Source organism: Didymella exigua (genome assembly GCF_010094145.1).
Source record: "Didymella exigua CBS 183.55 unplaced genomic scaffold M421scaffold_72, whole genome shotgun sequence".
NCBI lineage: Eukaryota > Fungi > Ascomycota > Dothideomycetes > Pleosporales > Didymellaceae > Didymella > Didymella exigua.
Window position 1 is genome coordinate 58,301 of NW_022984846.1, and position 12,263 is coordinate 70,563.

Below are 12,263 nucleotides of genomic sequence, written 5' to 3' on the forward strand. Positions count from 1 at the left end.
GAGGTCCTCAATTTGTTCTTGAATCCTGTCTAGAGGCACGCTGTTTGGCACTTCTGTTGACTCCCTGTTCACCAGACTGAGTTGCTGGAGGAAACCTTCCCACTTGTTCACTGGGAGTACCTTTGTAAGTCCGTCTGCTATCATGCTCGCAGACTGGACGTGTTCCATGATGATCTTTCCAGCGGCCACCTCCTGTCGGAGCCAGTGGTTGTGGATATCCACATGCCGAAGTTTGGTATGTAGTCGCGACACTTCCTCAGTAACTAGTCAAATTGTTTGTTTGTTGTCGCATTGTATTGTGATGGCGTGTGCGCCTATATTGACGTGTAGTTCGCGCAAGAGCCTTGAGATAAAAAGTGCTTCTTTTGCAACCTGGGTGAGAGCAAGAAGCTCAGCCTCAGTTGTTGATGTTGTTACTGTGTCCTGCTTGTTCGCTTTCCATGCGATGAGGCCGCCAAAGAGTTTGATTGCGTAGCCTTGGGAGCTCTTTCTGTCCATAGTGTTGTCAGCGAAGGACGCGTCACTTGCTACCTGGAGGCCGATGCCTCCTCCAAGCTGCAGTGATCGCTGTTTAGTGTTGAGTAGATATAGAAGGACCCGGTCCGCAGCATCTTGGTGGCTGATGCCTGGATTGGTGAGGAACCTGGCAAGCCTTGATGTGGCGAACGCAATGTCAGGTCGCGTGGTGACCGCAGCGAACAGCAGTGATCCAATTTTGCGTTGATACTTGTTGATTTCTGCTGGCGCTGCTAGTCCACTCCTTGGCTGTAGTTCAGTTGTTGCCATTGGAGTGTCATGTCGTATAGTTGTGTTCTCGGCAAGGCGACTGATTTTGTCTGAGTACGCTGCCTGAGATAGGTAGATTTTCTTGCTTGCTTGGTCTTGTATGATCTCCATGCCGAGGAACCACTGTAGGTCGTGCCCTCCTGTGCAGGTGTACTTGCTCTGTACGTGGCTGATTGTCTGCATTGCCTCTTGCTCTTTTGATTTATTGTACGTGAGGATGATATTGTTAACATAAAAGAAGATGATAATGCCACCCTTAGTTAGACAGCAGGGTTCGTGAGGCACAGTCTGGAAACCTAGTGCTTTTAGTGTTGCAGTGAAGTTCTTCTGCTAGAGGAGGGGAGAGATGCGCAGCCCGTAAAGTGCCTTGTTTACTTGCAGTATCGTGCCGGGCTTCTGATAGCCTCGTGGCATTCTCATGTAGACCTCTCTGTCCATTGTAGCATGAACAAACGCGTTGGTAACGTCGTATTGTTTGAGCTCTATGTTATAGTGAGCTGCCATAGCCATCATCGTTCGAAAGGATCGGCTGGCAAGCGTGGCTGCGTAGGTGTCTTGTGATGTAATATTGCGTTGTTAATCGCCTCTGACTACTAGTCGCGCCTTGCACTTCAGCAGTTAATGATGTCTATTAAGCTTATAGGTATATACCCACATGCAGTTAAGGATCTGTTGTCCTGTTAGTCTGATTTTCTGAAGTGGTACTTCTAACCATGATTTCATTTCTTGGTGGCTTGCGAGGTGCTCTTGCTCAGCTTCTTGAAAGAGTTTACCCATAGGGTGATCCTCAAGCTTGGTTTGGAACGTGGGCAGAGGTGGAAGTTAACTTTGATGGGGCTTCAAGCCTTTGGCGAGCATTCTTATCATCTTAGCCTTGTCTATGACTTCTCCTCTGTATGTTCTAACACGTCCAGCTTGGGTTCCCGCAAGGAATGATGCTGCCCACAGGACAGTAGTTGAGGACGCTTGTTGCGTCAGAGTTGTTTAATCACTGGCCATAATGCCTGCAAGTAGTGCTGCAGGTGGCGGTGTTGATAGAGGGGTAGGATAGCTATCCTGTATCTTCCGTCCGTGATAGTAGCCTGGCGGGTCTGCTTCGTCTTGTGGTGACGGCTCTGCTAGGGCTTCATCCTCATAAAAGGAATCTGTTTCTAGTTGCTAGGTAGGCGTTGGTAGCTTAATAGATTGCACATGTGTTGCTATTTCTTTAAGTGTGTTGTGCATAAGGTTCTCTATAAGGTCCTTAATTCTCCTGTTGAATACTGTGTCTTTGTTAAACACAACATCTTAAGTGCTTATCACCTTGCTAAGTGACAGTATCTAGATTTAATAGATGTTTGACAACTAGTAGCCCACTAGATAGCTAATCTAGGCCTTTAGGTCTAGTTGTTGAAGACGTGATTTGCCTCTGTGTGTGTTGTCTGTCATGGCAAACGCTTTGCACCTGTATGCTCTTAGGTGCGCGAGGTTAGGTTTTTGCAGTGATGTCACTATTCTGTTGCTAAAGGCAACTTGCGTAAAGAATATTTCGTATGGTGTTTTCCAATGGTTTGCGTAGTTCGGCGTTCGATTGTAGAGGTATACTGCTGCCCTCGTGATTTCTGGCCACAGTTCCCAGGAGAGGTTGGCATCAAGTCGCATTGCGCGAGCTTTCTCCTTGTTCACACCCCCTGAGCGTTCTGCGTTACCGTTCTGTGCTTGTGTGTCTGGCGCTAAAGGCTCCACAATAATTCCTTGTGTTGCCAGCCATTTCAATACGCCTAGTTTGACTGTGGCTATCTCGTTGTCTGCCTCAATAGTCTTGACTAAGATGTTGTAGTGATTTTTCAAGAACAGGATAAACGTTGACAGTGCCTTGATAATTAACTTCGCTGTGCGATAATCTGTGAAGTAGAGGTCCTACTGTAGGCCTGAGAACCTGTTAGTGATGAGCATCTAGCTCTTTTCTTTAGTGACTCCTTGTACTTCGTAGGAGTGGAAGTCAACGCTGAGTCTTTCTCCAGGTCCGTCATTGTTGATTCTTGGTGCGCGGCTGATTTGCCGTCGCGATTTGGCTATTCCACAAGCGTTGCATTTGACTGTAGTGATGCCTTGGATCCGCACCCCCTGAGTCTGCTGGACGATGTGTTCAATTGCAGCAGGACCAGGGTGACCAAGTCGCTTGTGCCACCATATTGCTGAGGCCTTCTGTGGTCCTCTCTTAGTGCGTGTGGTGATTTTGTGTGTGTAGTTGGCGGCTAGTGGGGACAGTTCGTACTCAAGCACCCACTGGCCAAGCATTTCTGATACTACTCTAATTACTTGGCCATTTGCTTGTCAGAGAGTTGTTGGGTCTGCTTGTGTGTCCTACCACATGCCTCTGTTTCGTAGTAGGCGGAAGGACACTAGGTTGCATAGCAGGTCTGGGCAAATTGCCACGTCCGTGAGGGTGACCTTGGTTGTCCTGGCTCCACTCCTCAGGAGTAGATCAATTGATCCATATCCTCTAACCAGCACCTTGGAATTCCCAGCCCATATGAAGTCTCCGGGCGATGGCTGTCAGAACCCGTAGACGCGGTTGGGGTCGTTGGTGATATAACAGGTAGAACCTGAGTCAAGTATGAACGACTTCCACAGTAGATAGTCAGCAGCGTCCTGTTGGTTCGCTGCGCTAAGCGCTGCTTTGACGTCAGCAATTTCTCGGCCTTCTAGTCAATTATCTAGGATTTCTAGGGTAGGGGTGTGCGAGTGCTTTACCACTAGTGTTCTTAATCAGCTCTTGCTTTGTGCGCGAAGTAGCCCTTAAAAGGTGACATCTTTCTCACACTTAAACTTAATAAGTTCAGAAATAATCTTATTTGGTTTCCACCACTCAGGAGCTCTGTCTTGATTAACATAGTAGCAATCCTGTATAGAGTGGCGTTGTCCACATGCAGGGCATTTTGCTCCCCCAGTGGAAGCAGGCTCTTGATCTGAAGGCCGCTTGAGCGTGGTGGTTTTCCTACCCGCTGTACGTTGATATCGAGGTCTGCCCCAGTTGGATGGCGCGCTTACAGCATGTTGGGCGTCCCCTTCATGGCTCTAGGAGGCTGCACCCCCTTCAGCAAGAAACACTGCATCGTCAGCCACAAAGGCCTTATGCCGCCCTAATCTAAGGGGATGATTTATCATCATGTGCTCTCAGTAGCGTTTTATTATCTCCTTCCAACTCATACTAGATTTAAAGCGTCTGCTATCTTAAAAGCTTGTAGCCCACATAGGCGCGACCCTATTCACAGCTGTCAGGAAGTCCTTTGTTATCACATTTAATTGTGATAATTCGGCGACTTTGTACGTCTCCGCTTCTGTAGCTGCCTGGTCATACTCGGCTAGCTAGGTATCCCATTGTGACGTGCTTCTCATTGGCTTGAGTGCTGAGAGGTATCTGTCTTGGGCTTGTTCTTGTTCAATTCGTTCGTCAACCCCAACAGTGAGTTGTAGGTCTGTGATCCACTGTCGCAGTGGTTTCTCAGGAAGACAGCATGTGCGCAGTAGATGTGGCGACACAGTTGACTGGATGAACACAATAATGTGCTGAAGGCTCGCTTCCTCCTTCTCATATTTGTGTTGATTGTTCTTGTATTGTTCAAGGAGTACTTTGTAATACTCAAGGTCTTCCTTAAATGCCTTCTGGCCTGTTGTTAATAGCTCAGTTGGCCTTGATAGTATGTTGGTGTTCGCGGCTGGCGCGTAGTTGGTAATGGTTGGAGCCCTCGGCGAGAGTGGCTTTGATAGTAGTGGTGTAGTTGTCTTTGGGTTGATCTTGTCCCAGATGTTGCGCGACAGGCATCTCGCCTGTAGCTGCGCGAGCCAGCCAGTCCAGTCGGCTTGGTCCCTAAGGACTGTCGTTGGGTCGCGGTACGCTGGTTGCGCCATTTTGATTGCGGCAGTTCAGTTGCGGCAGTGAGGTTGCAGCAGTTCAGTTGCGGCAGTGAGACTCTTAATTGTCAGATGCTCGTACTGTGAGCCAGAGTATGTGCTTAACGAGATCTTAGGTGGTATAATGATATATTGATGATCGTGGCCATGGTGTTTTTCTGCCGTGGCGTCGTGCTGGTTGCTACAGGATTGAAGTGGGGGGGAATTAGCGCTGTTCGCGGCCGCCGGTGTGCGGGCCAATCAGGAGTTGCCAGGTCTCGCTTAATCGACCTGGCAACTGCTGATTGGCTGCACGACAGGTCCCTGCTCGATTGCGCAGATCCGACCTCTCGCCGCTCGCTCTTATCTGACAGCTGTGTAGGTGGGCCTGTTCTTAGCTTTAACAGAGCTACTTCTTCTTCTGTGCTAGACTCTAAGTCTTCTCTTTATAACTGTAGGGTAGCTTTTAGAGTTTTAATACTAATATAAACAGGGTGGTCTTTAGGTACTTTCCTAGCTCTAAGGGCGTACTTTCTTAGAGCAGTATTTAGTCTTATAACATAAACCCCCAGCACCTAGACTAACCTAGCACCTAGGCCATTTCTTGCCAAGACTACAACTAATAATATTAACACGTAATGCCTTGCTAACAAGATACGCAATTATCTAAACAAGAGGGTAGAATTAATCTTGCCCTTCCTACTTTCTAATTAACGTGGTCCACCACCAAGCGAAGCACCCCACCAAGCGAATCACTCTGCCAAGACCACAACGCTTTCTACTATTAATTACAATAGCTTAACAACCTAATCTTGAATTACTTTCCTGTGCAGATAGAGTTATACTTGCTACCCAAGCAATAAAATCTAACGCGTCACTAAGCCAGCAACGCGCTGCTGCTATCTACAGGGTTCCTCAAAGTACACTTAGCCATCAAGGCGCTGGAAGAACCCCACAACGCGATACCCACCCTAACTCATCTAAGCTTCAGAAGCATGAAGAGGAGGCAGTTATACAATACATAAGGAAGCTTGACGCTAGAGGCTTTGCCCCTACGCTTAGCCACGTACGTGGAATGGCTGACCAGCTACTAGCTAAGCGTAGTAGTGGCCAGGTTAGGGAGAACTGGGCCTATAGGCTGATCCAACGCCGGCCTAAGGTCAAATCTCAGGTGACTCGACTCCGTGATCACCAGCGAGTCCTCTGCAGTAATCTAGCTATTATCAGCCCCTAGTTTAACCTTGTACGCAACGTTAAAGCCAAGTATAGTATCCTAGATTAAGACACGTACAACTTTAATAAGACTAGCTTCTAGATAGGCGTTGGGGGGTCTGTGAAGGTAGTCACAGCCTCTAAGAGGCGCCTTAAGCTACTTAGGGTTTAGCCTAGTAACAGGGAGTAGGTAATGTTGATTGCCGCCATTAACGCCACAGGGTGGGTTATCCCACCCTTCATCATCTTTAAAGCCAAGAACCACAACTAGGCCTAGTATCATAACCCTTAGGATTAGAGAATAGGGGTTAGCAATAATAGATAGACAATAAATAAGCTTAGGCTTGCCTGGCTACAGCACTTTATTAAGCACACAGAGGTTAAGAAAGTAGGTAGTTACAGACTACTAATTCTTGATAGCTACAAGAGCCACAAGTCACTCGCCTTCCAGGATCTTTGTAAGGAGAACAATATCATTACCCTCTATATACCCCCTCACACCTCACACATCCTTTAGCTGCTTAATGTGGGTTGCTTTGCCCCCCTGAAGCGTGCGTACAAGGAGGAGATCTAAGTCTTAGCAAACTGCTATATTAACTACATTGACAAGAAAGCCTTCCTGGCTGCACTTACCCTAGTATTTGACTAGGCCTTCTTAAAGGACAATATCCTATCAAGCTTTAGAGCAACTGGCTTAGTTCTAGATAACCTAGAGGTAGTGCTATCAAGGCTTAAAGTAAAGCCTTGTACACTAACACTACCTTTACCTAGGAGTACCCCTTGGCAGCCTAAAATACTAAGCAACGCCTAGGAAATAGAGGCTTAAACAACGCTAATTCTTAAGAGGATAAAGGACTATAGGAGTTCCTTACCTAAGTCTATTCTTAAGATAGTGCTGCAGGTTAAAAAGGGGTCAACTTTAAAGGTACACTCACACACGTTGCTTGAAGCTAGGATAGATAGTCTTAAGCAAGCAAATTAGGCTGCTTCTGAGCGTAAAAAGCGTAAGAAGAAGCGAATACAGAAGGGGGGGACCCTATCACAGGCAGAGGTAGAGGTAATAGTTACCTAGGGGGATGCTGAGGTTTGACTTGAGGCAGAGAGGCGTGAGGAGAGGGTGCAGGCAGGTGCTAGCAGCAGGGGTATTCCGCGCTGCAGGAGGTGTGGCAACACAGGACACAACAAGCGTACATGCAAGAAAGATACAGTAGAGATAGGCAATTAATTTAAGCTATTGCGCACTATTATATCTTGTTGTTGTGTTAAGTTATTCACGTTCAAAGATATATTGTTGCATTTAGTGATTCGCTCGGTGGGGTGATTCGCTCGGTGGTGGACCACGTTACATGAATTTAAAAGCCTGTAAAGCGCTGCTTAGTTATTTAATATACTGTGTATAACCTTAAGTAACGTACCTCACAGGCGAGTAGAACACTAAGCGAGTGGAACACTTTTGCCAAGCCCCCACCAAACCACCCTTTACATACTAATGCCTTCTCAACACTACTATTTAGACGTGTTAAACAAAGCTTAGATACAGCTTGCGCTTCAAGCTCTTCAACAAGACGCGACTCTATCCCTACAACACGCTGCTACTATCTACAGGGTTCCTCAAGCTACACTAAGTAGACAACGCGCAGGACAACCTTCACGCGCTAATATTACAGCTAACTTACAGAAGCTAGACAACAATAAGGAGAAGGTGATTATTAAACATGTTTTTAAGCTAGATGCGCGAGGATTTTCCCCTCAGCTCTTAGATGTAGCTACTATAGCCAATTCCTTGCGCGCTAAGCGTAATCTAGGCCCTATTAGCGCAAACTGTCCTAGTACGTTTGTTAAGCAACACCTAGAGCTTAAAGTCAAGTTTAATTGCAAGTACAACTACAAGAAAGCCCTCTGTGAAGATCCTGAGGTTCTGCAGGGCTAGTTTAGCCTAGTAGCCAACACTAAAGCCAAGTATGGCATCCAGGATAAAGACACGTACAACTTTGACAAGACAGGCTTTATAATAGGCTAGATCTCCTAAGGAGCAGTTGTTACAGCTTCAGAACAATAAGGTTGGCCAAAGGTAGTCCAGCTAGGCAACTAGGAGTAGGCTACAGCTATAGTAGGCATTAATGCTAAAGTATAGGCTATTCCTGCCTTCCTTATCTTTAAGGCCTACTACTACCTCTCTACCTAGTATAAAGAAGAGGATCTGCCTTAAGACTAGGTTATTAGAGTCTCTAATAACAGCTAGACTACTAACAAGCTTAGTCTAGACTAGATAAACCACTTTAACAGGCATACAAAGGAGCGAACTGTTAGCACCTACTATTTGCTTATTATTAATAGTTATGAGAGCCACAACTCTCTTAAATTCTAGCAGTACTGCAAGGATAACAAGATAATTACTCTCTGTTTGCCTCCCTACTTATTACATCTTACACAGCCTCTTAATATAGCTTGTTTTGCTACTTTAAAGAAGGCATATAGGCGCTAAGCTAAAATACTTATGTGTAACTAGATTAACCACATTACAAAGACAGAGTTCCTACCATGCTTTTTACACGCCTACAATGCTGCAATTATTTTTAGCAACATTTAGGGAGGGTTCTAAGGCGCTAGACTAGTCCTATTTAACCTACAATAGGTTATAAGCAGCCTTAATGTGAAGCTGCGCACGCTATCACCACCACTACCTGTTAACAACAAGCCCTAGCAGTCGCAAACCCTAAGCAATACCCTAGAATTTAACTTATAATCTACTCTAATTCAAGACAAGTTTAAGAAATACTAGGGTAGCTTACTAAATTCCATAATAAGCGCGCTTGAGCATTACATTAAGGGTGCAGCAATAGTTATGCACAAGCTAGTTTTAGCGCAACAGGAGATTGCCAAGCTTCAAGCAGTAAATAAGGCAGCTACACAACAGAAATTATATAAAAGAAAGCAAGTTTAGGCAAAAGAGACCCTAATAGTTAAGGAGGGCTAGTAATTAATAGCTCTAACAGAGTTTGGGGCGCGTAGTGATAGTAAGAAGGCAAAGAAGCAGGTGCGCGCTAATAGGGCTGAGCCAACCTAAAGGCGCTGTAGACAGTGTAGTAAGACTAGACATAACGCGCGAACGTGCAAGACTGATATAGAAGTAGTCTCTAAGTAATATTACAGCTTGTTTTGCCTTGTGCAGCGCCGTTTTGTGGTGTTTTAGGTCATAATAGGGTGGGCTTTGGTGGGGGCTTGGCAAAAGTGTTCCACTTGCTTGGTGTTCCACTCGCCTGTGAGGTACGTTACTAGGTATAGAGGTAGACTCTATATTAATAATAGACGCAACACACAACATAAGCTCACGCGCACTAAAGAGCAAATAATTATACAATACATTCTTAACCTTAATTTGCAAGGATTCGCGCCCCAGCTGTGCGAGGTGGCAGATATGGCCAACAAACTGTTAGGTGTACGCGGTGGGCAGCCTGTTGGCAAGCACTAGGCTGAGCGCTTCGTAACGCGTTCAGCTAAGCTCAAGATAACCTTTAATCAAGCTAAAGATAGGCAGAGGATGCTGCAGGAGGATCTAGAGACAATTAGCGCGTGGTTTAAGCTAGTAGAGGACACAAAAGCTAAATATAGTGTACACAACCACAATATACATAACTTTAACAAGACTAGCTTCTAGATAGGTGTTATCAGCTTAATAAAGGTTGTTACAGGCGCAGAGAGATGTAATTAACCTTAGCTTATTTAGCTAGGTAATTGCAAGTAGGTAACAGTTATCTAGAGCGTCTGCGCTGCTAGATCTTGTACCCTGCCTTTCATTATCTACAAAGGACGCGTTCACATCTCTGCCTAGTACGAGGAGGCAGATATACCACGCAATTGGAAGCTCTCTGTCTCCGAGAGTGGCTGGACGAACAACGCGCTTAGCCTTGAGTGGCTGAAGCATCTGCTACGCTAAGCCTAAGAAAGAATATTGTGCTTACTACTACACCTACCTTTACTGCAAAATACCTACTTGAAAATCAAGTAATCTAGCAATCTATTATTGCATATAAGGAAGCCCTCCCTATAGAGCCCTGGCACAAAGTAATCCTACACAACATCCCTACATCTCTTGCAACAAACCAAGACCTACAGGTGCTAAAGACAGAAATTGCTACCTTTAATAGAGGCCTAACTATTGTTGGAAACCTATTCTAGATAACAAGTAGAGATAAAAGACAGAGACAGCAACTAGGCTCTGCCTGTGTAGCATTTGCTACAGAGAAGGAAGCACAACAGGCTATTAGAAACAGACTATACCTGCTTGGAGCTAGCATTAAAGCAGAAAGATTTATTGCTACACCCCCTTCTACACAATGCCAAAACTGCCAGCGCTACAACCACAAAGAGACTAGGTGCCTCTATAGCACTACCTGTAAAATCTGTGCAAAGGATCACCCTACAGCACTCCACAAGTGTAATACGTGCAATGCTAGAGGCAAGACCTGTGCACACACTCTACCTATGTGCATAAACTGCAAAGAGGCACACACTGCAGATAGCACACAATGTGCAGCTTATAAAGCTACACTAAATGCGCAAACAAACCTAGAATGCTAGACAACTTAAGCATCCTACAAGTAAATCTAAACAAGAGCACACAAGCAATAGAGAGTGCCTTGCAACTTGCAGTAGAACTAGCAATAGACCTTATACTAGTATAAGAGCCTTAGCTTATTCCTGCTAGATAATCTCCTTTAGATTACTTAGATACATGCTCTGTAAATTACCCCTCCTTTACACAAATCCTTCCTTTGTTACAAGACTACAGCACAAGACTACATGTTTTAGTCTACTCTACACGCACTATACAAGCGCAAGTTACTATATTAACAGACACTAGCCCTGATCCTAACTTCCTAGCTATTATAGTTAAGAGCTCTAGAACAACTTTCTCTATTTACAATGTCTACAACCAGCTAGACACACAAGGCATTACTACAATAGAGAGAAAGCTCCTTAGTACCTCTATCTTGCCCTCCACCATCCTGCTTGGCGACTTTAATATTAACCACCCATAGTGGGACCCTATAGTAGCTACTATAACACCAAGAGCAGCTAGTTTTGTTACTTAGCTAGAAGAACAAGACCTAGAGCTACTAAACAGCCCTAGTACAGGCACTTTCTTTAGGTCTAACATGAATAGAGAGAGTGTCCTAGACCTAACCTTTGCTACAACACAGCTAGCAAACCTTATAGAAGACTGGCAAATGCTAGGAGGAATTGGCTCTGACCACCTAGGCATCTTATTTACAATAAGGACACCTAGAATACAGCAACTTAACAAACCTGTAAAGAAAGTAGGGGAAGGACTAGACTACTTTCTTCCTAGTCTAGAAGGACCTAGACAAATCTAGACTAGCTTTGTCTAAATAGGAAGCGTATAGCCTAATAGAGGTAAGGTAGGGTTATGTAATATAATAGACAAGTTATTATATTAGATACTAGGGAAAGATTCCTAGGCTAGGTACAGAGCGAACAGAGGGGGGAGAGCTAGAGGTATTTATGCTTCCTCTCCTCTGTTTGTATTTCTAAGCAGAACGTTCTAGACTCCTCTAGGTGGGTCTACTGCATCTATGCTTAGAATTGCTGTATATGCAAGCAAGATTACGTAGGTGCATGCGTAATCGTATACGTCAGCATCTTACAGAGTAGGCTACTCTATTTGTAAGCAGAGGGTCTAGAACATTTCTAGTTACTAAAAATAGAGAACAGCATATCTTAAGAACGAGAGGAGATACAGGCTTCGTAAGCACACCATTCTAATCCTCTCTTCTTAGAGATTACAATAGCAATGCTTAGGTAAGCATAGCGCTATACCTAAGAGGGAAATACGCTAGATAAAGATTATAAGAACAAAGTCTTATAACTTTACAAAACCTGCTCCTAGGTTTAACATAAAGAAAGCAAACTGGAACCTATTTAGTAAAGTGCTAGCAAAGGAGATAGCAAACAGCTCTGCTCTTAGCAACGCAAGCACTCCAAACTACTCTACGAGCAGATCTCTAGCACTTATCAAAGGAGAAGACCAGGACCTAGAAGAGCAGCTAGAAACACTAGCCAAAGAGCTCACTACAGCTATAACTAAAGCAGCTAAGGCAGCAATTCCACAATGTTCTACCACTGCAAAAAGCAAGCCCTAGTGGAATCAAGACCTAAAAGCACTTAGGACAAGCATGCTCAGCAAACAACGCCAACTCCAGAGAGAACTTGCTATTAGCCTAACAAGTGCCTACACCTAGAAAAGAGACTATCTAATAGCTAGAAATAGCTATCTACAAGCTGTCAAAATAGCTAAACGCGACCATTAGAACCAATTCCTAGAGAGAGAGGACCCTAAATCAATCTTTAAAGCTATGGCATATACT

General features: G+C 44.8%; 1 protein-coding gene across 1 annotated transcript; it reads right to left on the reverse strand.

The window, feature by feature from the left end:
• M421DRAFT_411533 (uncharacterized protein) lies at nt 1-1,368 on the reverse strand (the record flags this gene model as incomplete). The annotated part of the gene is made up of 2 exons (XM_033590407.1): nt 325-1,368; nt 1-192 (listed from the first exon to the last, which is right to left on the reverse strand). Coding segments are annotated over exons 1-2 (837 nt in total), but the record flags the coding sequence as incomplete, so codon positions are not given.
• Between the last annotated feature and the right edge of the window lie 10,895 nt (nt 1,369-12,263).